Consider the following 27,428-nt stretch of genomic DNA (forward strand, 5'->3'; position numbering starts at 1 on the left):
CGCCACCAGGTGCTTCGGGTGGCACCCGTGGGCTGTGGAGGACGTTCCACCGTAGCGGTATGACGCTGTGTTAATCCTCCTCATATGGTGGCTTCGGGACCCTTTGACGGGAACCTCTCCATCGGCCGGTCGATAGTGCCGCCCGGCCGACCGGGCGGCCGGGGAACTCTGGCCGCTGTCGATGGAAGCCTCGGTCCGCAGATTGCGCGCCGCTCTGGCCGTCGCTTGCGCCAGCGGGCTCTGATAGACCACTGGGAAGCCGAGCGAGCTCTTACCAGACGCTGGGAAGCCAAGCAGGCTTTGACCAGACGCAGAAAAGCCGGGCGCGCTCTGACCAGGCGCTGGAAGCCGAGCGAGCTCTGACCAGACGCTGGGAAGCCAAGGAGGCTCTGACAAGACGCAGAGAAGCTGGGCGAGCTCTGACCAGGCGCTGGGAAGCTGAGCAGTCTCTGACAAGACGTAGGGAAGCTGGGCGAGCTCTGACCAGGCGCTGGGAAGCCGAGCGAGCTCTGACCGGCTGCTGGGAAGCCGGGCAAGCTCTGACCAGGCGCAGGGAAGCCGAGCAGGCTCTGACCAGACGCAGGGAAGCCGGGTGAGCTCTGACCGGCCATTGAGAAGCCGAGCGAGCTCTGACCAGCCCCTGGGGAGCCACGTGAGCTCTGACCAGCCACTGGAGAGCCAGGCGAGCTCTGACCGGCTGCTGGAGATCTGGGTGAGCTTTGACCAGTCGCCGGGGAGCCGAACGAGCTCTGACCAGCCGTTGAGCTGGGCGAGCTCTGACCTGCCATTATGGAGCTGGGTGAGCTCTCACCAGTCACTGGGGAGCTGGGCGAGCTCTGAACAGCTGCTGGTGAGCCGGGCGAGGTCTCACCATCTGCTGGGGAGCTGGGCGCGGGCTCTGTTGATGTTCAGGTGTGGCCCGGTACGGACAAGATCTCCGCCGTCTTGTTTGGGTGCGACAACCAGTCAGACAGATGGCTTTCATTGGCCGGCTTGTGAGACGCCCGCCGCCTGAGTATGGCGATCATCCGCTCCGGCAGGCCTCTAGCGCCGCACGTCGCGCCCGAGCGTTGCTGGTCGGCTCCGGGGACGTACACTGGCGCTCGGGCTGACACGTGCTCGTGCGGTGAACGTGGGCCGTGGCCGCGGGGCGGCGACCCCGCTGGATCGGGGGCGGCCGGTCCGCGCGCGCACTGCCGCCTGTCGCCAGGCCGGCCCGCACTTCTGGTCTGCGAGCGCCCCGCTGATAGCGCTCCGATCCGCTGAAGTGCGCCGCTGAGAGCGAATGCATTAGAACGACGGTGGATGGTGCTGATGCGTGTCCCATTGTTTGCACTTGCGGCGGTCTCGCTGGAGTTGGCTCCCTCGGCGTGCTGGCGCATTTTGTGCGCGAGGAGTCCCTTGCCGTGAAATCCCGGCGTGGGGGCCTGAATCTGCGACGCGCTGGGAAGTGTGGAGCGTAGGGTGGCGAAGATGTTGTATTTTTCGACTACGGCTCGGGCTTCTGCCCGGCGATCACTAGGCATCGCTTGGCGCGGCAGGATATGAGCGAAGCGCTGCATAGTACTGCACAGCAATTTCCGTGGCTTCAACCCATCTAAAATATGAAATCATGATATGAAACAATAAAGCAATGTTTTATATCACGTCGTGCGAAGAAATAGGCTGGCACTCTGGGAATGAACTTTACTTGAATAAGCACGTATCATCAGGTTACCAAAACGCCGAGGAAAACTGCTGGAAACAATGCTGCTGTAAAAGCAAAAAAGGCAAATTGCTACGATGCGTGTTTCATAGCTCATGTTGCATCCTTACTTGGCAGGCATATATTATCTATGTTTAGCCCTTTTATTCCCTTGCGAACAAGTAATTGGGAGAAGAGGAAATTGACTCACACCAAACATTTAGGAATATAGTTGCCCGATCCGAACAGGTGCATCCCTCAAGACAAGGACAAGGCTTCCTAAACATGTTCTGGCTCGCTGACAGATCTTTGTGACCTTCGATGTCATTCCTTCCATATCCACCGCACACCTCATGTCATAAATGCCACACTGAGGGTCGTATGCCTCCCTCGCCCGCCTACGACGGGACGCAGCGGCGGCGCCCAGCGGCGGCGCCCAGCGGCGGCGCCCGGCGGCGGCGACCAGCGGCGGCGCCCGGCGGCGGCGTCCGGCGGCGGGGGAGCAGACCGCTACTCGTGACGGGGCGGGCGGCGGCTGGGGAGAGGTCTCTGACCGGCGGGCATGCGAGCGGGCCCGCGCCGGCCGGCCGTCGCCCGGACGGCGATCGACCGGTGTCTCACGACGGCCGACGCGTTGACCCCGATCACCCATGCACGGCAAAAAACTCGGCCGTCGATCGGGCGGCACGCGACGGGCCCATCCTCCGGCCCGACCCGCCTGTTGCTGGGCATCCCCCCCCCGCCCTCCCGCCCCCCCCCCATATCATTCTCCGGTGCTCGTCGACGGCCCGTCGGTTTCGGCGGGCCACCGTCACGCGGCCCGTGCGATCCCCAGTCTGCCGTCCCGTCGGGATTTCGGTCCGAGTCACGCGCCAGGTCGGTCGCGACCAAGCGCGGCGTCAGTAAGTGGTGGGCGTACCCCGATAGGGTCATTGTTGTACACCTGAACCAGACGAGTCAGGGGTCGGAGTCAGGCCGGGATTCGCTGCCGCCTCGGAGCTCCAGCTCTGGGGCCGATCCGTTCCCAACTCCAGCTCTGCAGCCGATCCGTCTCCAGCTCCAGCTCTGGAGCCGATCCGTCCCCAGCACCAGCTCTGGAGCCGATCCGTCCCCAATTCCAGCTCTGGAGCCGATCCGTCCCTAGCCCCAGCTCTGGAGCCGCCCCATCCCCAGCCCCAGCTCTGGAGCCGCCCCGTCTCCGTCTCCAGCTCTGGGGCCGCCTCGTCCCCAGTTCCAGCTCTGGGGCCGCTCCGTCCCCAGCTCCAGCTCTGGAGCCGATCCGTCTCCAGCTCCAGCTCTGGAGCCGATCCCTCTCCAGCTCCAGATCCGGAGTCCTCAGCTCCAGCTCTGGAGCCTCAGCTCCTCAGTCCTCAGCTCCAACCCTGGAGCCGCTCCGTCTCCAGCTCCAGCTCTGGGACCGATCCGTCCCCAGCTCCAGCTCTGGAGCCAATCCGTCCCCAGCTCCAGTTCTGGAGCCGCTCCGTTCCCATCTCCAGCTCTGGAGCCGCACCGTCCCCAGCTCCAGCTCTGGAGCCGCTCCGTCCCCAGCTCCAGCTCGGGAGCCGCTCCGTCCCCAGCTCCAGCTCCGGAGCCGCCCCGTCCTCAGCTCGAGCTCGGGAGTCCCCGGGCGCCGCTGACGGATGGTGTCGGCCGGTCGCAGCCGCGGCCGGGCGCTGAGCGAGTCGGACGGTTATTGGAGGTCGGCGCGCCGGCTGATGAGGCTGCTCTCCGTGACGACGCCGCCGTATTGACCTGTGCACGTGGCCCGCGCGGCCCCCGAGCCGCCGGCGCCGCCGGCGCCGCCGGGACACCGGCTGACTTCGTCTGCCGACAGCACTGCCGGTGCGGGGCTCCACCAGGGACGCGAGTTCGTCTCGGGTCGTCACCCCATCGATAAAGGAAACTGTTTGTCCGGCAATGCTAACAGGTTAACTTGTTTTATAATGTGATTAACGTCGACGTCAGTGCCGTAATCCGTGTCTTGTCGTCGGGTGCTTGACTTCTACTTCGCTAAAGGATCCAGTTGTTATTAACGTTCAGTTGTAATTATGTTGGCAGTTGTTAGGGGAAATATTGCATGTATTGTTCTCGGTCTCATTGAAACGTACTTCCAGGTCAGTGCCTTCGATGCTGCAGATACAAATGGACAACTTGAGACGCTACGTTTTGTTTACTGTGAAATAATATGATAATTGAACGATTTAATTGCGTTGTTCTTATAATTCGTAAATTTGTGTAATGTTGACGGAAGTTTGCTGTGAATATGCTTGTTGGTTTTCATCCCCAAGTTGTGTATGTATATTCCACACGTGGGATATTTTTCGAATAGTAGCAACTTATTTGGATGAAGCGTTGCATCTCTTTGAGGAACCTTGCTTTCCCCAAAAGTTGTCTCCGCTCCATCAGCGCGTGACGCAAGTTACCAAGAATCGCTGAGGACGCCTTAAAGCCTTCAGACAACGGGGAAATCTGGTCATGACCCCAATTTATTTTTTGTCAACCTCCGATTACACTAAGGTTGTTGCCTTCTTACCACAAAACTGAGCACTGTTCTGGGAATTTCCGAGAAAAGTAATTGCAACTTATTGTGACAAATCACTTTTGTAAGACTTTTACGGACACTCATTATATTGATCTAGTATCACGATCCTATTATGTTGCCTTATAAGCCGTGGCAGCAGAGATGGTTGAGACTTGATCTCGACGAGTAAGACTTGACACAAGCTCAATTAGTAAGACTTGACTGGAGCTTGACGATTAAGACTTGGCATAGGCTCAATAAGTAAGACTTGACTCGAGCTTGACGAATAAGACTTGACTTGGGCTCGACGAGCAAGACTAGATATGAGCTCCACAAATAAGACGTGACTCGAGCTCGACGATTAACACGCGCCCGGATGGCCAGCTGGATACCCTCGCTCTGGTGGGTGGATTAATTTGACCCCCCTGAGATCTCTGGAACTAAGAGAGGTGCAAACACCAAATTCACATGGTGTATTGACCTGTACGTGAACTCATTTAGGTCAAATTTTTAGGTTCCTAGGCCGTGACCTTCGGGGCGAATAAGGTAAAACAAGGTCAAATTCCAGGTTGGTCTTCAAAGTGCCCACAGAACCTGGATAACTGTTTCTAAGCAAAACGTCACATGCTCATTTAAGATCGATGACCTTGTTTGACCTTTTGAAGGTCATGGTGACCAAAATCATACAAGACTGCTCTAAGTTTTGCACTTGAATAAACGACAAAGATCACGCTAGACAATATGTTTCCAATAACAAAATGCTGACCTTATAGGTCAATGATCTATTCTGACCCTAAGAAGTCCATGGAAAATATATGCGTTTCCTGCTATCAATCGGTTCGAAGTGAGCACCAGCAACTATCCCATACAGGAAGCCCTAGATAAAAAAACAGGTTGGTTTTGACCTTGGTCTGACCTTCATACCTGACCTAAGGTCAGCGCAATTTGCTCGTTCAATATTTGTGTTGCCTAAGAAAACATCTCAGAAATGAATGGCTTCGTCTAACACTCCGTTGTGGCATCAGAATGAACGATTCTCAAGAAATTGACTTCGCTGAAACCGTGGCCTGACTTTGACCTGCCATAGGTCAGCAACCTTACAAAGTACGTCTAATGTTTTATGTCCAACGATCCGCTGTTCAGTTGTCTACAGCTGTGCAAAATTTGGCGCGGCTGTGCCGCGGCGTTCGGAAACCATTCCGGAAAAACATTCGGGGGTCAATTTGACCCCCACCCGAGCGCGTGTTAGGACTTGACCTGAGCTCGACGAGCAAGACTTGACTTGAGCTCGACGAGCAAGACTTGACTTGGCCGAATTCCTGGCACGACAGCGGCAGCCTCGACTCCGTTGACTGGAACGACTGGAGAAAACTGATATGGATAAAGCTGAAATGACCGGTCGACGCGTATGGCCGGGACGGAGGTGGCCGGGATGTCTGGTGTACCGAGCCCATTAACCGGCCGGAGGGGCAGCGTCGACGGCCGTGCAGCCCGCATTGGCTGCTTTCAGTTCACCTGGCGCGAGCTAGAGAGTACGCCGCGACCCGGCCGGCGGCTGCCCGGCTCGGTGGACCACCGCACGTACCTGTCAAACTCGGCCACGGAGTTACCCGAGTCGCTCTGCCGTCTCTCAGCTGCTCTGCTCACAGTGTCGGCTCAGCCCTGTTTTCCGCTCAGCCCTTCAGGACATGCTCCATTGCCGGCTCAACTCCTCAAGGCACGCTCTGTTGCCAGCTGAGCCCTGCAGGGCATGCTCTGTTTCTCTTCCAAGGCTTGGGCCACAGTCTGCCGTCCCTCAGCTGTTCGAGTCACATTCTACTGTACTCGGATTGGGCTGTTCGGGATGCGCCATGCCGTCTTTCAGCTCTTAAGGTGTGACTACTGTCTGAGTTTCCCGTGCCCCACCCCTGCTGTTTGTCGGCTCTCCGTGCCGCACCTTTTGCGGTCTCGTGGCTCTCTGAGCCGGACCGCTAGCTCTCATGTCTGGCGGTCAGACCTCGTGTCTGCTCAGACAGCTCTGCTCGTCGGACTTCGCGTGTGGGCTCTCTGTGTTAGACCGTGTGCCGTCACTCAGCTCTCCGGACCAGACTGCCGCCGCTCATCCTGTTGAGCCCGCCGCTCCCGACTCGCTGACGAGGCTCTGGCGTCCTCCGCACATATCGCGCATCGCTCTGCTGAAGCAGAGTATTGGACGATTCCTGGAACCTGACATCGATATGAGCTGTATCCCAGTTCTGAATAACATGGCATACTCCCGTTCAGATTTCCAGCCGCTTCCTTATTTTCCGAGCCGAGTCCGTCCGCCTCCCAGCTCCTTCCCGCACCTGTCTCCCGATACTCGTCGACCAACCAGCTCTACTCTACAGCTCTACTCCAGCTCTACTACTCTGTCCGTCAGCTCCGGCATTCGTCCGTCCTGTATCCGGCGTTGCTAGTTCCAGCTCAGCTCGCATTTTCTCCCTATCCCAGTTGTGTGTGTCCGCCCAAGTATTTGTTTTTTCCTCTGTCTGTCTCGTTTTCACGCTTACTCTTTCCCAGCCACAGCTTTCGTTTTCGCTTTAAGTCTCCCGTTTTCTCCCACTCTGGCGCTGTTATCCCATTTTACCCGCTATTTCACCCCATTCTTATTCCCCGCCTTTTTATCGCTATTTCTCTCCCGTCATCCCCCCCTCTCTTTCCTCCACTACCGGTGTCCCTCCCCTGCTCTTTCCTCTTATCTCTTTGTCCCACCCTGTTCTCCCTTGAGCTCCCGTGTTTGAGTCAGACGCTGCTCCTGTGCGAGTCATGCCGCCATTCGGCGAGATCAGACATGTGACCCGGTTTTTGCTAGACATTCAGGACGACCGGCCGGCTCGGCTGTGACTGACAGGCCCGACGACGGCCGGAGAGCGCTCCCGTGCAGCCTCCCTGTCGGCCGGGCCGGCGTCTGCCTCTGACGCCGCGCCCAGCAGCCACGTGCTGCGACTGCCCGGTACTACGTGCGGGCCCTGCACAGTACGCCGCACTGCTCCCGCCGCCCCCTAAGCCTGTAGATGACGCTGGTGTGTGGTTTGTGAGACGGCTGGGCAGCATTGACTCGAGGCGTTGCCGTCTGGGTGACGCGTAAATCAAGCCTGGGCTTCCGCACGCCCCGCCACGCGTGAACCTGCGCTGACCCCAGAGCAGGTCGCCTGTTGTAATGGATTTGTCGAATATTCCCTTCCGACTTCTTAAAGAGATGATGTGCCTCGGAATGAGCGTGGCGTTAAGGTCTTAATCCAGATACTATAGAGAGATCGGCAGAAAGTTGGAGTGTATACGTCGTGTACGGGGGCGAATGCTGGGTATATTAACTGGGTTTACTTGCTTACTGGTCTCACTCCTCGTCGGGCGCCTCTTTCAACTTTGCAGTGTACTAGTGATTGACTGCGGTTGCTCAGACTCTGTTCTGTCTTGCAAAGCCAACCAGTCGTTTGGGTGAGTGCAGTTCGGTCCGTCCCGAGGCGTCCATCTAGGACTCCTCGTGCCTCGGGCGGTTGTATGGTCCAGGGGGGTCAGGGCGTGGGGTGGAGTACTTTTTCACCCGCGTGGCGTTCGGGATTACCCCAATACGGCTCTTCGACATTAGTGCTGCAACAAAAAACTCCTACCGACAAGAGTGCTGCGACATTACTTTTGCCTCCAATGCTTACACACGACTTACTTCTACTGCAAAAGCTTATACGCGACTTTAGTGCTACACGGCAAACCTCATACTTAGAAAATTACGCTCGTCGTTATTTCTACTGCAAAAGCATGTACGGTCATTAATTTTACATGACTTTACTTCTGCTACGAAGAATTATACGCGGCATTAGTGCTACACGGCAAGACTGCTCCAAAAGCTGATGGTCGCAGTTACGTCTACTGCAAAGAACTTGCACGCGGCGTTAGTGCTACAACAAAACTTGTTAGTCAAGTGTTTTCCGTGTGTAGAACTGACTGGCATATGTTTTTGCAACCTAAGTTTTGTCGTGTACGAGTTTTTGCAATAGAAGTAATGTCGTTTGTACGTTAAGACCATAAGTTGTTACGGTAGATGTGCTAGCGAGATGTTTTTTGCAGCACAAGTTTTGTCGTGCAGCCTTATGTCGTGTGTGAGTTTTTGCAGCAGAAGTAATGTCGCGTATGAGTTAAGTCTGTATAAGCCCTTGCAGCATAAGGGATGTCGCGTAAAGCGGATGTCGTAACAGGTCCTGTCGGTAGGAGGTTTTGCCGTAGCACTGATGTGACACCGCTTCGGCACTGTCCCAGCCCCTCGCGCCTGCCTCGAACGGCGCGTGAGGCCACTACGAAGGTGACGTGCCGAATCGCGTGCGGGGTTCAGCGCGCACCCATCACGAGCGTCCGTCTCTCGCGGATTGGCCGATGGCGCGCGCCCTTCTGTCGGTCCTGCCTTGGGCGCCACCCTCTCGCCTCCCGCCGCATTGATTGAGGCACCGGCGAGATGGAGCGGCCGCCGAGCACCGCACCGGCTCCGGCTCCGTCCGCCGGCGGTGGGATGGAACAGGGTGGCGTTGTGTTACCATGAAGCTAGTGCCGGGTGTCGGGGATCACAAGCGATCAATACGTCAGAGCGGTAAAACGTTATTGCTGCGTCGAGGTCTGCCGGTATCGGGGTTATCACCGGCGTGTCAGACTAGGGCGTGGCAGTCCGCCTTGTGCCGCGTTGATGCCTGCCGGCCCCTCCCTGCAGCTCGTGTTCGCGCCAAAATTAAACGGGCGCTGGATTTCGTTTCGATTCGGAATTGACGTCACACGTGGCGTTCGGGAGGTCCTTTGTGTATCAGAGGATCACCTAGAACTGAAGCTGCGACGGGACTGTCTGTTCCTCTCCCGGCCCAAACCTTCACCACCGAGCTTTACCAGAACGGGTGTGCTCTTTGGTGGCGTGCAGATGAAGGTTCGAGTGAAATACAAGGGGAGTGTGCGCTAGCCACGGGGCATGATCCTGTCGGTTACCGGTATTCAGCCATTGGCTTGTCCTGGCAGTTTGCCGGGGCGGTTTGTAGTCCCAGCTGCGGGCTGCAGTCGCCGGGGCTGTGCTGTGGGACAGTCTGCCGAGGCTGTGTCCGGTCCCAGCTGCAGGCTGAAGCCGCTGGGGCTGTGGGACAGTCTGCCGAGGCTGTGTCTAGTCCCAGCTGCAGGCCGAGGCCGCTGGGGCTGTACCGTGGGACAGTCTGCCGAGGCTGTGTCTGGTCCCAGCTGCAGGCTGAAGCCGCCGGGGCTGTGGGACAGTCTGCCGAGGCTGTGTCTGGTTCCAGCTGCAGGCTGAAGCCGCCGGGGCTGTGGGACAGTCTGCCGGGACTGTGTCTGGTCCCAGCTGCAGGCTGAAGCCGCCGGGGCTGTGGAACAGTCTGCCGGGACTGTGTCCGGTCCCAGCTGCAGGCTGAAGCCGCCGGAAGCCGCTGGGGCTGTGCTGTGGGGCAGTCTGCCGGGGCTGTGTCTGGTCCCAGCTGCAGGCTGAAGCCGCTGGGGCTGTACCGTGGGACAGTCTGCCGGGCTGTGTCTGGTCCCAGCTGCGGGCTGAAGCCGCCGGGGCTGTGGGACAGTCTGCCGGGGCTGTGTCTGGTCCCAGCTGCAGGCTGAAACCGCCGGGGCTGTGGGACAGTCTGCCGAGGCGGTGTCTGGTCCCTGCTGCAGGCTGAAGCCGCCGGGGCTGTGCTATGGGACAGTCTGCCGGGGCTGTGTCTGGTCTTAGCTGCAGGCTGAAGCCGCCGGGGCTGTGGGACAGTCTGCCGAGGCTGTGTCTGGTCCCAGCTGCAGGCTGAAGCCACTGGGGCTGTGCTGTGGGGCAGTCTGCCGGGGCTGTGTCTGGTTCCAGCTTCAGGCTGAAGCCGCTGAAGCTGTGCTGTGGGGCAGTCTGCCGAGGCTGTGTCTGGTCCCAGCTGCAGGCTGAAGCCGCCGGGGCTGTGTCTGATCCCAGCTGCAGGCTGAAGCCGCCGGGGCTGTGGGACAGTCTGCCGGGGCTGTCTGGTCCCAGCTGCAAGCTGAAGCCGCTGGGGCTGTGCCGTGGGACCGTCGCCAGCCGCGGCCGACGTGGTCGGTCACCGGCTGACCACTCATCAATCACATCAGCTGAGCAATGACCAACTGAGATGGTGTCGTAGGGTAACAGAGTTTAACAGAGTGGGCATCAGAGAGTTTGAGACGAGTAACAAAATCTGGTTAATGGGTGGTGATCATTAGCTATCATTAAACTCGATACGAATAGCTTCAAATTCATCTTTAAGCATGGCATCGTTAGATGCTCTAAACTTTTACTCCGCATCGTCATTGAAGCAGGCTGCTCGAGACTTGGTGACAAAGCTCGCCTAAACCACTTGTGGCCTACATCCAGTGCTGTTTTGGGGACATGGGCTTGTCTCTGTCGGCAGTGTACAATATCCTGAAAAGCTTAGATGAGAGAGGGCGCATAAAACACTAGCCATAAAACCTGAGGTAGGCTCACCACAGAGTTAATTGGCTCCCTAATGCGGAAAAATGTGTTCAGAAATGTTATGCTGACGATAATCGACCTTCATTAGACAAGCAGGTACTGGTTAAAAGCTGTTTGGAGGCAATCATCGGTTGTACTATCGGCACTCGACGTTTTAAGCCGTGCTAATTTTACGACTATGCTGTTGTCCGAGACCTCCGTGTGTCCAAAACAGCGCTGGGTTTCGGCAGTGGTCTTTGGCCTTGCGCTCGCCACCAAGCCTTGACGTGTCCAGCTAGACTTTCAAGCTGTGCTCATGGTCACTCGAGACCATGAGCCTCCGACTATTGACGAGCATTGACAATTAATTGAGACGTCCAGTGTTGACAATACAACTAATCTTCGCTCCGTTAACTAATCCCTGGTGCTTTTTCACAAATGACGGGTGAGCACAGCTGAGAAATTGTCTCTGAAAACCTAGTTTGCCGTGCCGGAGACGCATCTGATCTCCTGCGTGTCGTAAAACAACGTTGCATGTTCTTTATCATATTGGTAACGATATTTTTAATCCACTTGTTCGTCACTTTGAAATGTACGTCATGTACATTTAAATCCTTACCATGCATTTGCTTAAGAGAGGACACGCTCTCGTAGGCTACGTGCTTGCGCCCCTGGTGTTGTGCTCTGTATCTCTTTGTGCGTGTGTGCGTACGCACACCCCTGTTGACAACGCTTAAAGGAAGTATTCCACCTTGCTTTTCACTCATTGTATGATCAGACGTGTCCGATTTTCTCGGTAATGCCAGTGTTCTCAAAATTTTCTGAGTAGTTCGGAGGCTCAATATGAATACCCGGCTCGGCTGGAGAAATGCAACTAAAAGTCCTGTTCATGACTTTGAAAGTAGACATTTTCAGGTCATTTGCTTTTTCCAACGTGCGTTTTCTGTAATGTTTTACGTACACTTATTGGTGAAAGCACTTGCGCGAAAGCTTCGAACGCTGTTTAAGAAAAATGTACCCAAATATCAGGTTATGTGAGGTCAAATAAGGTCATATAAGGCCACGTGACGTATGGCCTGTTGACGTCTCTGTCGTTCATGAAAGCGAGCCATTCGCGAACGTGTATGCCGAGTTTTAACGTGTAAAAACCCACGTTCGGAGCGCACCTGATCTAGACATCCCAGACGGCATGCGCCATGTTTGGAACAGCGCCAGTTTGCCCAGCCTTCGGGCGCGCGTCTCGTGGGCACAGCTAACCTGTCCAAGCGCCGCGGCTTGACGTTATAAGAGGCTTGCCGCTGGGACGGGTCGACCGTCGCCTCACCCCCGGGACCCGCTGGCGCCACCTGGTGCCGGCCCCGCTCGGCCGAGGCGGCGGCACGGGGTCCAACTGTGTCTGGCATCACGCTTGGCAGGCCCGAGCCGCCTACTACCGAACACACCGTCAACGGCTGATGCGCCGTAGGCAGGGCGTCAGTCAGGTGCTGCCGTGTGGGACGTTGGCGTCAGTCAGGCGTCAGTCAGGTGCTACCGTGTGGGACGTTGGCGTCAGTCGGGCGTCAGTCAGGCGCTACCGTGTGGGACGTTGGCGTCAGTCAGGCATCAGTCGGGTGCTACCATGTGGAACGTTGGCGTCAGTCAGGTGCTACCATGTTGGACGTTGGCGTCAGCCAGGTGCTACCATGTGGAACGCTGGCGTCAGTCAGGTGTTACCGTGTTGGGCGTTGGCGTCGGTCAGGGTTGCACCATAGCCCGGAGCTGTGGGCGTGCTATTCTGAGCACGCAGGGCTGTGGACGCGCTTGGGACAGGATGTTTGCGCCCATTTTCAGAAATTAAATGGCTGAAAACGTTAATGAAACCCGACAGGTAGCGTCCCAGCCGGCCGTATACTTGCTTTGGTCGACGTGTTAGAGAGCTGCTGATGAGGGCTGGAAGCGGAGGGGTTAGATAAGGTGCCCTGCAGTATCCCGAAATATGCCTCGTATGCCGAAAGACCAGGCAGCCGTACCGGTTTTGGGTAACATGGGAAACGATTTGTACCCGCCTCAGGGCGTCCCAAATTATGGCCGTGCGTAGACATCGTGCCTTAGCGACGATGAGGTGCACTAACTACCACCGACTTTGATCTCAAACTTGCTTGATAAATGACGCCAAGTTTCTGGGGTTAGTCCATACGCCGTTGGTGCCCGTCGGCTCTCTGTCAGGTGCTGGTGTGTTTCAGGGCGGCGGTATCAGGTGCTGGTGTGTTTCAGGGCGGCGGTATCAGGTGCTGGTGTGTTTCAGGTTCGCGTGCTGTCGGTGCTCCTCGGCTCTCTGTCAGGTGCTGGTGTGTTTCAGGGCGGCGGTATCAGGTGCTGGTGTGTTTCAGGTTCGCGTGCCGTCGGTGCTCCTCGGCTCTCTGTCAGGTGCTGTTGTGTTTCAGGGCGGTGGTATCGGTTCGCTTGCCGTCGGTGCTTCTCGGCTCCGTGTCAGGTGCTGGTGTGTTTCAGGGCGGTGGTATCAGGTGCTGGTGTGTTTCAGGCGGCGGTATCAGGTGCTGGTGTGTTTCAGGGCGGCGGGGTGGCGAGCGCCACGCTTCACCTGGCACGCACCGTCTGCCGGCGGGCTGAGCGGGCCCTGACTCCGCTCACCAGGGTTGGCGAGGTGGACCCCAGCGTCGCCGTCTACCTCAACAGGTAACAGCGGCTCGACGCGCTGCCGATCTGATCCAAACTGACACGATACACCAGGTGTCTGGACCGGGCTGGACTGGACTGGAGCCAGACTATGACTCAACCCCGACCCAGGCCTGAACTCAAACTCGAACTCGATGTCAAGTAAAGTAGAAGCCGAAGTCGAAGTCGAAGCCGAAGCCGAAGCCGAACCGAACCCGAACCCGAACCCGAACCCGAACCCGAACCCGAACCCGAACCCGAACCGAACCGAACCGAACCGAACCGAACTGAACCGAACCGAACCTTCGCTTCGGTCGGAGCCCGGCCACGGAGCGGGCTCGGCGCACGGCCCCTCGGAGCGGTGCGGCGGCCGGAAATGCGCGGCTTCCTGTCCCGGGCGGCGGCGGCGGCGACCTTTGCTGGGCGCGCCTGCGGGACTGGCCGCCCGCTCCCCGGGTATCGACCATTCCAGGTGGGCATCGACCGGACCTGAGAAGGCTCGAGAGGCGGCTGGCGTGCGCTCCACGCGGGGCACATTATCTCCGAGGAGAGGGCCCCGCCCCGCTCGTGACGGCCGCCCCCAGGCGGCGCCGACCGCCGCTCGCGCGCTCTCCTGTTGACTCGGATGCGCCGTCGGCCGCCGGCGGCCGGCCGCGACTGGGCGTGACAGTTTAATGGGACCGGCCGGAGGCCGGAACTGTTTCGGTCCCGAGCAAATGAAGCGGGACGAGGTGCGAAGCCGGCTCTTTGACTCGCCGCAGCGCCGCCGCCTTTCAGGTGGGGTCGCGCGACACGCCGCCTCTCTGGTGAACGCTGCCTGGATTGGAAGGCGGGTCCAATGCCGGCCGGGAATGAAATGGAATGGAATGAAACTGCGGCGGCGGACGGCGATGCCGGTGTCAGTCGGCGGGCGGACGCGGCGGCTGTCCTCGGATCGGTGGCGGCGCTCGGGTCTGGCTAGGACCGCCGGCCGGCCTCGGTCGAAATGGACTAGAATAGTCCGTGACCTGCGCTGCACCCAATAAGACCGGCAGCGCGGGGCCGAGCGGCTACGATGGTCGCGAAGGTGACCGTCGCCAGGTTTTCGGCCGCGGTCTAGCTGCAGTCTCCGGGCGGGAAAGGGTCGCCACTCCAGATCAGCTGTCGATATCGGTTGGCCCATTTGCCGGGAACGCTAAAACGGAGCGCAGCCCGCTACCAAACCAGCATGAGGTCACGGGCCCGTCGTCGATCGGGGCGATGGTGCATCGTGACAAGGGACTGGTCTGCGATTTTTTGACGAGTTAGCTATTTAGTCCGACGTGAGCTCTAAAACACTGGTATGTTTTTGGACAGCCCATGTTTGTCCAAGATGGCGGTACTTGGTAATCATCATACGATGACATTAAATGGACCCATGAAATAACACGATGTCAACATCATGATCAAGATGATCAGTCAAGAAGAAGCTAATTTTTCGATGGAGAAGGTACCGTCCTCCGTCCGTGTGCATATCGACGAACGACGAAATCAGACTCCAGGATCCACTGATCGAGTGATTTATGACCCCCATTGTCTGAGGCTCAGAAGTCATTTCGGATATGCGCACGTCTTCCAGATAAGGACAGGTAGATGCAGCCCTGGTTTATACAGGTATGGTTCCACCATCAGAGTTATTTGTTGCACCCCCCCCCCATTTTTTTCACACGTTTCAAGCAAGAATATCAGTGGGATATGATAAGATATCAGCAAGAATATGACTCCTCACTCATGGCCCCCAATATGAAAAGACGCCCCTGACAACCGCGCCTAACGCTCACTGTCCGAAGCGTCTTCTTGTACTATTGGGGCAGGTCCGAGCACCCCTGAATGCTGACTTCAGCCTCCCCCAATTCTCTCATGAGACCCCTCAATGCAGTATGACCAAAAGAGGAATACCTGGCCTAAGAAATACAGAGCAGTTCTCGCGTAGCGGTTGCGCCAGGTACCCAGACGCATACACTATCAGTAGCATGTTCCGTTTGTACCGAATAGTGTCCTGCAGGTACCTAACGTTAATGTCATGCAAACTCGACAAGTCTGGCCTTCCTGCAAATATTGACAAGATCTCCACATGAGAACACGTATATTGGGGTAAATAACAACTGCCTGCAACATGCGGCAGATTTTTTAAGTATAGGATGACCCAGATCAAAGTTAACCCACGTTTTCCTCAGCAGCGGCAAGCTTATTTGTCGCACAATCGTACCTGTGGTGGCATTCTATTGCCAAATGAATGGCAACACATGTCCAGTGATAGCGGTGGTCATCAGCGATTCCATACTCGTCAAATCGAGACAACAAAAGGTGCTCCAGGTGGCGCCCTGGCAGCCTGGGATGCGCAACAGCTGAACCTGCTGCACGGAGTCCTTTGGCCGGCCGGTTGCCCACCCAGAAATGGGCTTCATGGCCGTCCAGAAGGGCATCTTGGCGGTAACGATGCAGCGCTCTCGTGTTGATGACTAGGTACTCGCTCTCGTTCTCAGAGATATCCTTTGTAGAGTCATGAGGTGACGAATGTGAGGTGGCTGATGACGAATGCTGCGTTTTGCCACGTTTTGCCATTGAAATGCCATTCTAATGCCACCGCTGTCTTGATTGTACGAGAAATACACTTGCTGCTGTTGAGTGAAACATGGTTAACGTTTATCCGGGCCATCTTATGTTAACGGTGATTTCATACAGACACAGTCCGCTTATTTCACCTTTCTACGACGTCTTTGCGAGCCTAATGTTTCGTTAAACCGATAATTTGGAGCACAATCGGGAGGCCTCACTCATGTATCCGTGTCTTCGTTCTCACGGAAAGAAGGGACGCTTCATCGCGTCTACGTGTACGCGATTCAGGATCAGAAGCTGTACGCACCGCTCTCCCCAGTTGTGATATATAGACCGTTTTTTAGGGCGTGTTCAGCCAAGGGAAACTTTTTCAACAAACAAGTATTCTTCCTGTAATCAAGCACGGAGATTCTAAATTTACGCTCGGCAGAGCCGGAAATTGCCCCTCAGGCTTGTCTCCCATGCGCCATGCACAATCAGCGGTTAAAGCCGTGCGTAGCGAAAAAGATGCTCCGTCTGGACCGTGCTCTGAAAACTTTTCCAAGGTTCTGCCTCGCAACGGGAAATTATCTGGGATAGTTGCCCTTATCAGCATTGCCGAATGCCATTCCGGACAATGTCTCCAACATTCCGAATAACTTCCAGAGCTTATCCGCCGATGGAACGCGCCTGTAGCAACCACTGGGTTTGCGGAGTTGTAATGCGCCCACTACAGGCAGAGCGTGCGTGGTGGGCTCTAACCCTGCGTCAGAACCATTTAAGTGCGTTTCTTATGTGACTGGTCGATATTTAGCGGTTCAGCGGTGTATCTCCCACCTGGTTGTACCACAAAAATGGTGTCGAGGAATGGAATCGTGCTACCGGCAGTGCAGTGCTTAAGCTGTGTGTCCAGAAACCAGAGGTACGGGGTTCGATTCTCCGCGATACCCACCCTTTTTGCCGGGATGAGAAGCAGGCGGCGCCACCTATCCCCAGCCGCTGGGCACGTTGTAAGGTTCCGATGCCGAGGGGTGGAATCAAAACATTCTGTGCAATGCATTCTTGAGTGGAGTAATTATGGGGGCGGTATTGATCAACCTTTGCGAATAAATCTGACCATGAGCACAGCTTCGAAACGTCGAGTTTCGTATTCCTACCCAATTCGTTTTGGTAACGTCGTTTAATTGCCACCCTCCGGCATACTTAATGTTAATTTTTTAACGTGAGAAACCCCGACTCATCACCCAGGACCACAAAGATTCAAGGCCTAATAGGCTTATATCAACATCCAACGCGTGTATCAGAGCTTCTGGCGAGCTGTTTTTTAAGGCAGCCAGCACTGGAGACCCCGCCAGTCTTAAGCTATTCTAGCTTTTCAGGTATCAATATTTCCGTTGAGAAGGTCGTACAAGTTCAATTTTGAAGTGGACGAAATCCGAGGAGAAATCAGGTCTTGGGGGTAGGTTTATTCAACCTCATCGGATCCCACCAGTCAATTTAAGTGACCCCCTTCCTCACTATATGTATAATTTTTGTACTGACCACTACAAAATGTATAACACAATGAAGGCATCAGTCAGGAAACAAGCCGGCAATTGTGTAAAACACTTGCGTGTCATTAACGAGCGGCCAACTTTGTACGATATTGCCTGCACAACGTATCTGGGTTATCTGACAATTTCATTACTTTCTTCAACAAGCACTGTTGCTAAGGTTTCGGCGGAAAAAGCTTCAGAATTACGTTAAATCCGTCAGGGTAAATGATACGCCCAACATGCTCTTACAATATCCAACGGCTACACGCAAAGTACTAGCCTCTAAGCTGCCTGCGCTTGCCTATTGCACCTCGAGTTGCCTATTACACCTCCAGGCGTACGCTCTTCGCCTTGCTGTGAACAATGCGCCAAACCCGGCTGGCCCCACGCCTCCACCCGATTTATCCGGGGCCTCCAGCCGGCTACTGAAGGGTGAGATCTGTGAGCCTGCGAGTTCCGGGTCTCCATCTGGAGAGCTCTGGGTTCTGGCGATTCCTGAGTCTCTACCGTTCGTTAAGTACCCCCCCCCCCCCCCCCTCATCACTCCGAGGCGCTCTCCCATCACTCCGAGACGCTCTCACTCAAAATTCCTTACCGGTGGTGTCTGTCTTTTAACGTACCTTGCGACGCTGTAATTGTGTTGAAGAAACTCTTCTCCGGGTTATCCATTTAGATGCATGTTTCTTGCCGTCTTATCCGCTCCATCTCCGTCTCATCTCTATACTATCTCCGTATCATCTCCATATCCTCTCCGTATCATCTCCGCACCATCTCCGCACTATTTTGGTATCATCCCATTGTCATCTCCGTATCATCTCCGTGTCATCTTCGCATCATTCTGGCCGGAGACAGTGACTGTGAGCCCTCGAAACATTGAATTATGCAACGTCAGATACCGCCTTCATTCCCACTGGCATCTGAATGATAACTTGCGACACAAAGCATAATTAGGCAATTCAAAATCAATGGCATTCAACATAAAACAGTGTCACAATATAACCGTAGTGTCCACAAATGACGAAAGGTAAACTGACACTGAATGACGTTAACTGAAAAGACGACAGGATGAAGTGATGCACAAAGCCACGAAGCCACGAAGTCTGAGATAGGTTCTATCGCCGCCGAATCCAATCCAATGGAGAGCGAACTTTCGTCCAAGGCTGCGACAAAAACACGCCCGCGCGCGGCGAGTCGCCCAGCTACCAGATCTCAACTGACTCAACGCAAATTACGTCATGATATACTACAATAATACATGCACCAAACATAGCTTCCACGCGACCTATTGTCACCACATGTCATAGAAACAACCAAGAAGAGATTAGATCGCAGGCGAGAAACACGTAGGCACCCATTTTGTACCCGTACAGTGCAAGTTATTACTATTTATGGAGGTCAACCCGTCATGACAACAGGCGCATCCAGATGCTAATCAAAGCCCATATGAAAGCTCCCAGTCCAAAACTACGGTCGGAAATTGCTGTGGGCATCCAGGATGAAGCGGGGTCCTGTTACGGCACGCTGGTCGAATTCGTTCTCTGAAGTGGCGAACTAGTGGATGGTTCTAAAGAAATTCGATTGCAGGACCTGAGTGGTCATTCAGACCGCGAAATGTCAAGTGTGATAAGTGTATATCGCCAGCTGCGTTGCGAATTTCGCTAGTGGTGCTGTACCACTCGCCGCTGATTGGTTGGCGTTCTGCGGTGCTTCCCCAGAACATGATCTTTCGCAACACCAGTGCCATTTGACACTCCCTGCCTTTGGCTTAGTCTCGCGTGTGTAGCGCGTGGCTTAAAACAGACTGTTCGTGTCAGCGTAATGTTCCAGTAACGGAGACAAAGGAAAGCATACGACATTGCCTGACAGTTCGCCCACGCGGCCAGCACGCCCTGGCTCTTGTTCGTTGGCTGCCGTTGTGTGTGTGTGTGTGTCGGTGTGTGCGCGTGCTGCCGCTGGCGGCTGGACGGCCGGACACGCGGCGTGCCTCTCCGGACAGTCCGCTGCTGGTCTGATCGACGGAAGACTGACGTCTCACGGACTCTCATCGCGCCCCGCCTCAATCGATGCCCATTACGGTGGTCCGCCAGGCGACGGACAGCGGCGGCGGCGGCGGCGGCAGCGGCGGCGGCCGATCGCACACCGCTCCGGCCATCGATCAGAGCCGCGTGCCGCCTGCGTGTGCGGGCCGCGCCGCCGCCGCCGCCGCCGCATCGGGGACAAGGTCCGCGTGCGCCGCTCCGACCCGAAAGCCGAGCTGCAGCCGCGCCGGCCTACATCGGCGACATGTGTCAGGGTCGCCATGCCGCCCCGCCTCGCGCTGGTGGAGCGAGGTGGTCGATGCGCCGCCGGAGCAGAGGACGCCGAGTGGGGACAGCTGGGCTGGGGACCGTAGACGTCTGGGAAGAGGACGGGGTATATATGGGCGGGGGACGAGGAACACCTGGGCAGGGGACGGGCGACACCTGGGCAGGGATTATGTGCCTGGTCACGGGACGGAACACCTGGAGAGAATCCATAGACTTGGGCAGGAGAAGGGGTTGTTTGGGCGGGGCGGGCAACACCTGGGGGAGGGGAGGGGGGGGGGGGGGCGCAGACGTCTGGACAGTGGACAGATGATACCTGGCGGGGACCATGTGTCCGGGCACAGGGCGGTGAACACCTGGGCGGGAGCCGTAGACGTCTGGACAGTGGACAGATGATACCTGGCGGGGACCATGTGTCCGGGCACAGGGCGGTGAACACCTGGGGGAGGGGGGGGGGGGCGCAGACGTCTGGACAGTGGACAGATGATACCTGGCGGGGACCATGTGTCCGGGCACAGGGCGGTGAACACCTGGGCGGGAGCCGTAGACGTCTGGACCAAAGAAGGGATAATATATATATATATATATATATATATATATATATATATACAATATATATAGCACCATATATATGATATGTATAACACCATACATATATATATATATATATATATATATATATATATATATATATATATGGGGGGATCACCTGACTGGGGGACTGTATGCGCCTGGGCGGGGTGCGGCAGACATCTGCGTTTGTAGGACGGGGCACCTGGGCGGGGACTGAAGACATGTGGGTAAGAGACAGTGGACATGTGAAAAGCTACCAGATGATGTGTCGCTGAGTTTCTCCGAGCGGGAAATCGCGTCCATTAGCTTTTGAGAAATTTACTGTCACTTCTCCGCTTCATGTTTAAATTCATGTTAGAAGCCATTTCGCCAACCTGCCGTTCAGTACCATAACACCCAAAAATAAAGATCATCTGACAAAGTGGGGCACCTCTGTCGGTGCAGATTCTTATGAACGTACCATGCAGGTTTGGCCCATTGCTGGCGAAAATGTATTTGTCGTGCGTGGGGTGGGAGCTATGTGAAGAATGGTGTGCTGGAGCTGGAATCTCGCTGTATCCAACGGTGCGATTGTGCTCCACGTGTTTGTTTTGGCTACCGTGGAAGCCCAACAGAACGCAGCATTACCGGAGCGTTCATGATATTTCAAAATCCCTGTAGCTTATAAGTGGCATCAAATGGTGCGCAAGCTCTATTCCCACGGCGTTAGCGGCTTTCTTTTGCGGAAATAAACACCATATTTATTGCATGACATTGTGCCAGTCTGCCACGCTGATGCCGCTGCCCTGTCTGTTTGCTGCGGCACGGTGTGGCACATGTTGTAATTATTCTATTTTTGTGAATTTCACATGCCGCTTAATTCTCTTCCTTCATTATATGCCTCGTCTTCCCCTTCCATCCCTCTTCTCTCTTTATGAGTGTCGTCTCCATTCAGCTCGTCTCTCCCCTCGCCGCCCTCAGTTTTCCGACACCACATTTTCACGTTGGCTGAGGATGATATTGCCGGGCCGTTACGTCGTCTTCTCCGCCTCTTTCAGATTGGGGGATTTCCTATTCACTGTGGCACGCGCCGCTGCCCAGGCGGACGGCGTCGACGAAGAGATTTACGTCCGTCCGAAAACGGATTCCACTGCCGACAATGCGGAGGAGAGGTGTGGCGAGTAAATGCCTTCGTATCCGTCGTATCGTCAGGTGTCGTGGAGTCCGGCGGCTTCATGGAGCCTCGAAGACGGTCGCTGAAGATCGTGGACTACCATGGCGGGGCGTGGAGTGATTAGTCGCGGCACAAGTGTCGTAGTGTCACCGAGCGCCGGAGAGTATCAGACGGTGAGCGGCGGCCGACGAGTTCAGAAGTTGGAGGTTGCGGGTCTCTGTGTTAGCAAGTCGAGACTGAGCTGTGTGTCCGGGCGAACGCGTGAGCTGAGCACGCTCGCCGGGGTGGCGGGGATCACGGGCTCCCCACCGGCGGCGTGGAGGGAAACACCGCGCCTGGTCGCAGGGAAGGCATGTGACTGGCGGCCGGCGGCTCCACACGATGACGCAGATCGGGTTTTGACGCCGAATTGTGGAGTCGCGGCCGCATGAGAATAGTCTGTATGCGTTTGTGACGAGGGCGAAGGGGACGACAGGTGGTGTGGAGATCGGATTCGGTTGATCCCCGGGCCGGCTTACCTTGCCGGCTGGCTGTGTTCCTGGACGCTATGCGAGGTGGTCCGGCCGCAGGAAATGGGCCCCCTGGGTGCTCTCAGGTGCTGCCCCTTCACTTCGATGGCCTCGGGAAGCTGGCGCCGGCGCCGCACATGAGCTTTGACCCCGCGAAATGTATGTGTGGAAGTCGAGCCCAATAGTGTCTTGGCTGAGAGCGCAAAGTGCTGGATTATTATTAAACGCAGTGGAGGGGGTGGAGGGGGGGGGGGGGGCAAATCCGCACGCTTAGGCTTTTCGTGAAAATCGCCGGAATGAATGGGCCGAACTGTATCTTTTTCTATCGAATAAAGCACCAGCACGTCACATAAGGCACAACAAAAACAACTCTATCGGACAACTAGAAATTAAGGCTGGCGAAGTCAACAACGTAGTCAGCGTCAGAACGCGGAGGTTGGTGCTGATACACTGCCAACATGTCTGCTGCAAAGGATGTTTCTGGCAAAGTTGGCGACTTGTTAGTATATTGCTGTCTCTTGCTATGCCAAGGGCATTCTGAGTCACTGGTTAAAGGTCAGTTCTAGTCGAGTTCATGCTAGGTCGATGTTAGTTCTCGGTAGTTAGCACCTAGTTCTACAATTTGTCCGCACTTTTGCGGCTTTCCCTTCGTATTACGCACTGTATTCCGTATATAGTAGCCTTTTAATTTATTAGCGGCCTAGGCCAAATGCATGTTACATCGTAATTGTGTCATTTATCATCCAACAATAAGGCGTGTCCCATTTCGTCTAATTTGAGCAATCACAGCACTGAACAATGATGAAAAGCCGAGCCACGCACAATGTTTGAAATTCTATGTATTTAACCACATTTCACGTTCAACATATGTTAGGAGCATGAATTTGCACAATATAGATCGCTATAGCACCCACCTACGCTGAAAGTGCCGTTACTCCGCCTCCTACGGCTCTCAGAATGATAGGGGCGGAGCGACCCCCCCCCCCTCCCTCCTCAGAGGCCTTCACTGCCCGTGCTAATGATAGCGGTCATGCCAGTGGGAGTCAGCATGTCGCGACGCTGACGAATGAACTGGATTAGTGGTTGCATGGTGTGTTTAGCACCGGTTTCCTTTGGGCGCTCCGTGAGGCTTCCCTGCGCTATCAAGTCGTGTCTGTTTTCTGAAATGTTCTGAATCTGGGCGGTGTGCAATACATTTCCCTTGTCATGGTTTCTAATTCGGTAGGGACAAGCGAAATACTCTTCATGCATATTCGCTTTGTGTATGCATTGTATGTACGACTGATATGCAGTGTAATCTTGAATAAAAGTATAGAGACAATGCTAAGAATGTTCTCTCTTGCATGAATGAAGTCCACAAAGCACACCGACCTGCTGGCATTCTCAACTGATGGCGTGACCTTCAGCCGCACCACACGGCATCACACTCAAGCCCGACAGAGCTTCATGGCTCACGAACACTTCTGCCGCATGCTTTCGCGCATTTCACATCTCCTGGCATACTCCTTGTTGCGACAGCGGAATGTCGTGGCTGGGTTTGTCGCCCGATGCCGTCAACGCCTGCGGAGCGCGCCTCGTGGCCGCCAAGGTCCAATGCTCCCCGGACCGCCGGTTCAGCTGGCGCGCGCCCAAGTTTCATCATAAAGATAATGCCCGAATAGTTGCGGAACTCTTTAATCTTGCGCCCGGTGGCGGCCGGCGACGGCTCGGACGGCCTTGCCGGGTGGGCCGGTGTGTGAGGGCGGCCAGCGCGCCGCAGCTCGCGCCTCTCTTGGCGGGAAGAGTTCAGACCACCCCCGGAGAAGCAGATCTGGCTGTCATGCTCGGTGCTACGTTCCTATTCAGTTGATTTTTAGCCCGACCTCTCCGTCGATGCCAAGTGCTCTTTTTTAGCATTGTCAGCATTTACGCATACTTGCATTCACACACTCATATGCAGGTTTCGGGTCATGTCTGAAAACAACTAACATCACGCTGACGCTATGCTAGCAGATTTGTGTAAAAATGGGTATATCGTTTGGACATTTTCGCACGTCTGACAGGAAGTGAGCATGTGTTTGAACACCCCTGACAACCCCTTTACCCCTTGCCATTTGTGTTTAGTCTCCAGCGTTGTTTTTTCAGACGAGCAGGCCTTGCACAACGGAAGTTAATCTCCGTTAAGTCATTTCACGATGCACGCAATTTCTTTTGGCTCAGTCGAACCAGGGTCGGGGAGGGCGACAAAACGTTTGAGAAGTTCCGCTTAAATTTGCGTTGTGGCGTACGCTTGTGGGCGTACCATCTGGCCGATTGTCCTACCTAGCCCCACATTTGCCATCCCACTGCTCACTTTGGCAGCCGTCTTTTACGCCATGATTAATAAATTGTTTGTCGCCTGGTGCTGCACTGCTCAATCACCGTACCCGGGTGCTTTTTGCTGGCCGCATTCCCATCTGCACTCCCCGCAAGCAGGTAGCAACGACTCACCCTGGAAATACCTGTCCAAAACGCAGTCTGAACTTCTAATGGCGAGGGCGGCGGCCGCGGTCTGAACCTCCAATGGCGAGGGCGGCGGCCGCACTCTGAACCTCCAATGGCGAGGGCGGCGGCCGCACTCTGAACCCTATATATATATATATATATATATATATATATATATATATATATATATATATATATATATATATCTCTCTCTCTCTCTCTCTCTCTCTCTCTCTCTCTCTCTCTCTCTCTCTCTCTCTCTCTCTGTCTCTTCTCTCTCTCTCTCTCTCTCTCTCTCCTCTCTCTCTCTCTCTCTCTCTCTCTCTCTCTCTCTCTCTCTCTCTCTCTCTCTGTCTCTATCCCTATCCCTACCCCTCATCTCTCTTAGCGTTTGTAGCAGCGACGCGCCTTCTCTCGCGGCCCGTCGTCGAACAGCGGCGGCGGCTGGCGCTCCGATGGTGACCGATGACGGCGTCGTCGCCAGACCACGTAAATTGAGGCCGACTGCTGGCAGATGGCTCGTGGATCCGTCACCCTGGCCGCGTGCAAAGCGTTATCAGATCAGCATGAAATGCAGACATGCCTGCAGGGGTGTCGGCGATATTGGCGCAATCCACCACTTGTCCCCAATTAAGCCAACTCCATGTGTCTCAGCTCTCATTACACGTCACATAATAGGGCACTCCAACTCTAACGAAGGACCTTAAACTTCTTGATCAGGTCCGTTGGTGTTGTTCTACGAGGGCGTGCATCTCCATCACCTTAGTTTTTGACAACGTCTACCTGATAGCGCCTGGCCATGTGATACGCTGCGCCTCGCTCATCCCATATCACACAGTGCGTTTTACCGGCTACTTTTGCCGTGGTATGCGGGCAAATTGTGTCCGAGGACGAAGCTCATACCACGTTACCCATCAGTGTTTTTGACTTTTTAAGGCCATATTGATAAGTCATCTTGCTTGCAACTCGACACGTCATTCAACTCGATTCCTGTCCGGTCTCAAGGTACTTCCCCGCGTATCCGATTCACAGTGGGAATCCCCCCCTGGGACCGTCTCGACATCCAGAGAATGCCATGCTCTGGGCTTCGACAAGCCGCTGTACTGGCCACCTCTGCAAGTCGGTGAAAACTGCATGGTTGCACGGAAAACCCTCCGCAAGGGCGGTGCTCGTGAAATATAAGCCGCGTTGCTTGCAATGTCTAATGTGATATTAAAAGCACTGTTTTTTTTTAACCAGATAAGCAGATTAATTATCATCGTAATTCCTCACTGAATCCGCCCAAGCTCGGAAACCTGAAATCCGTTTTTTATCTGAATGGTTCTATTTTTAAGCCGTCCGCCGCGTCGCGGAAAATACTGCTACGCGTGTATCGGACTGGGATACACATGGGTATGCAAATGGGATCCGAAATGGCTTTTCAGGGAGCCATAGCCGCAACACGGAATGACTTTTCAGAAAGTCACAGACAAAATTCGAAATGACATTTGGGAAAACCGTGGACGCAATGCTTCGCATGTCGTCGCGTCCGTTAGGATTCCGTTTGTCTCGTACAGCGAACGTGACGCTTTTTACTCCACACATGGCCAAATTTTACATTTTCTAGCCAGTGTGTACAGCGCAGTGATTAGCCAGAAAACTGGATAAACGCAAACAAAATGTCTGAGGAATCGACTCACGCGCTGACGCCGCCGTCAGCCTGGGGCCGAGCGGTCCCCGCGGCGACCAACAGCTGTACCTCTCGACAGAACGGCTGTGCCTGTCGACTGAACGGCTGTACGTGATGACAGAACGGCTGAACCTGTCAAATGAACGGCTGTACGTGCTGACAGAGCAGCGGTACCCGTCGGCAGAGCGGCTGCACCTGTCGACAGAACGGCTGTACCTCCTGACAAAACGGCAAAACGGCTGTACCTGTCGACAGAACGTCTGTTCCTGTTGACGACACGACACGGCGGCAGGGGCTCTCATGTTCGCTGACCCATACAACACACCGTGACACCTGAGACACGGCAGGGGCTGTGCTGCCCGGTAACCAACACAGAACACCGTGACTCCTGAGACACGACAGAGGCTGTGCTGCCAGCTGACCCACACAGCACACCGTGACTCCTGAAACACGGCAGAGGCTGTGCTGCCAGCTGACCCATACAACACACCGTGACACCTGAGACACGGCAGAGTCTGTGCTGCCAGCTGACCAACACAGCAGGACATCACTCCCGAGACACGGCAGTGACTGTGCTGCCCGCTGACCAGCACAACAGAACATCACTCCCGAGACATGGCAGTGGCTGTGCTGCCAGCTGACCCACACAGCACACCATGACTCCTGAGACATGACAGAGGCTGTGCTGCCAGCTGACCCACACAGCACACCGTGACTCCTGAGACACGGCAGAGGCAGTGCTGCCCGCTGTCCCACACAGCACACCGTGACTCCTAAGACACGACAGAGGCTGTGCTGCTCGCTGACCCACACAGCAGAATATCACTCCCGAGACACGGCAGTGGCTGTGCTGCCAGCTGACCAACACAGCAGAACATCACTTCCGAGACATGGCAGTGACTGTACTGCCCGCGGACCCACACAGCAGAACATCACTCCCGAGACACGGCAGTGACTGTGCTGCCCGCTGACCAGCACAGCAGAACATCACTCCCGAGACATGGCAGTGGCTCTACTGCCCGCCGACCCACACAGCAGAATATCACTCCCGAGACATGGCAGTGGCTGTACTGCCCGCTGACCCACACAGCAGAACATCACTCCTGAGAATATGACGAGACCGGGCATTACCGGCCGGTATGCTGATTTATGCCGGCACATGTGTAGCGCCGATCTGGAGGCGGCCAGCCAGAACGCTCTTAACATTACCGACAATTTTGCCCGACGTGAACAAATGTTGGACATAGCTCACACCCCGCGCCTCGCTGCGTGTGAGGTGGTGCGCGGCGCTCAGTAGGGCAGTGGGAATGTGGGCCAGCAGTGTTCTTCAAGACCCGAGCCGGCCCTATGGACCATGGGCTTGCTACGGAC

General features: G+C 55.5%; 1 protein-coding gene across 2 annotated transcripts in view; it reads left to right on the forward strand.

Moving 5' to 3' along the window:
* Positions 1 to 21,614, forward strand: part of LOC119114857 (corrinoid adenosyltransferase) — a 33,456-nt gene extending 11,842 nt beyond the window's left edge. Inside the window, exons 4-5 of one of the 2 annotated variants that reach the window (XM_037238906.1) lie at positions 13,193 to 13,317; positions 21,301 to 21,527. In XM_037238906.1, coding sequence (XP_037094801.1) covers positions 13,193 to 13,317; positions 21,301 to 21,427 — 252 coding nt within the window. In that variant the 3' untranslated portion in view covers positions 21,428 to 21,527. Of the gene's footprint in view, positions 1 to 13,192; positions 13,318 to 21,300 lie in introns of both variants that reach the window. The other variant, XM_037238907.1, reaches the window with a different exon arrangement.
* Positions 21,615 to 27,428: the final 5,814 nt, after the last annotated feature.

This window comes from Pollicipes pollicipes, unplaced genomic scaffold (genome assembly GCF_011947565.3).
Source record: "Pollicipes pollicipes isolate AB1234 unplaced genomic scaffold, Ppol_2.1 Scaffold_3087;HRSCAF=3621_pilon_pilon_pilon, whole genome shotgun sequence".
NCBI classification, from domain to species: Eukaryota; Metazoa; Arthropoda; class Thecostraca; order Pollicipedomorpha; family Pollicipedidae; genus Pollicipes; species Pollicipes pollicipes.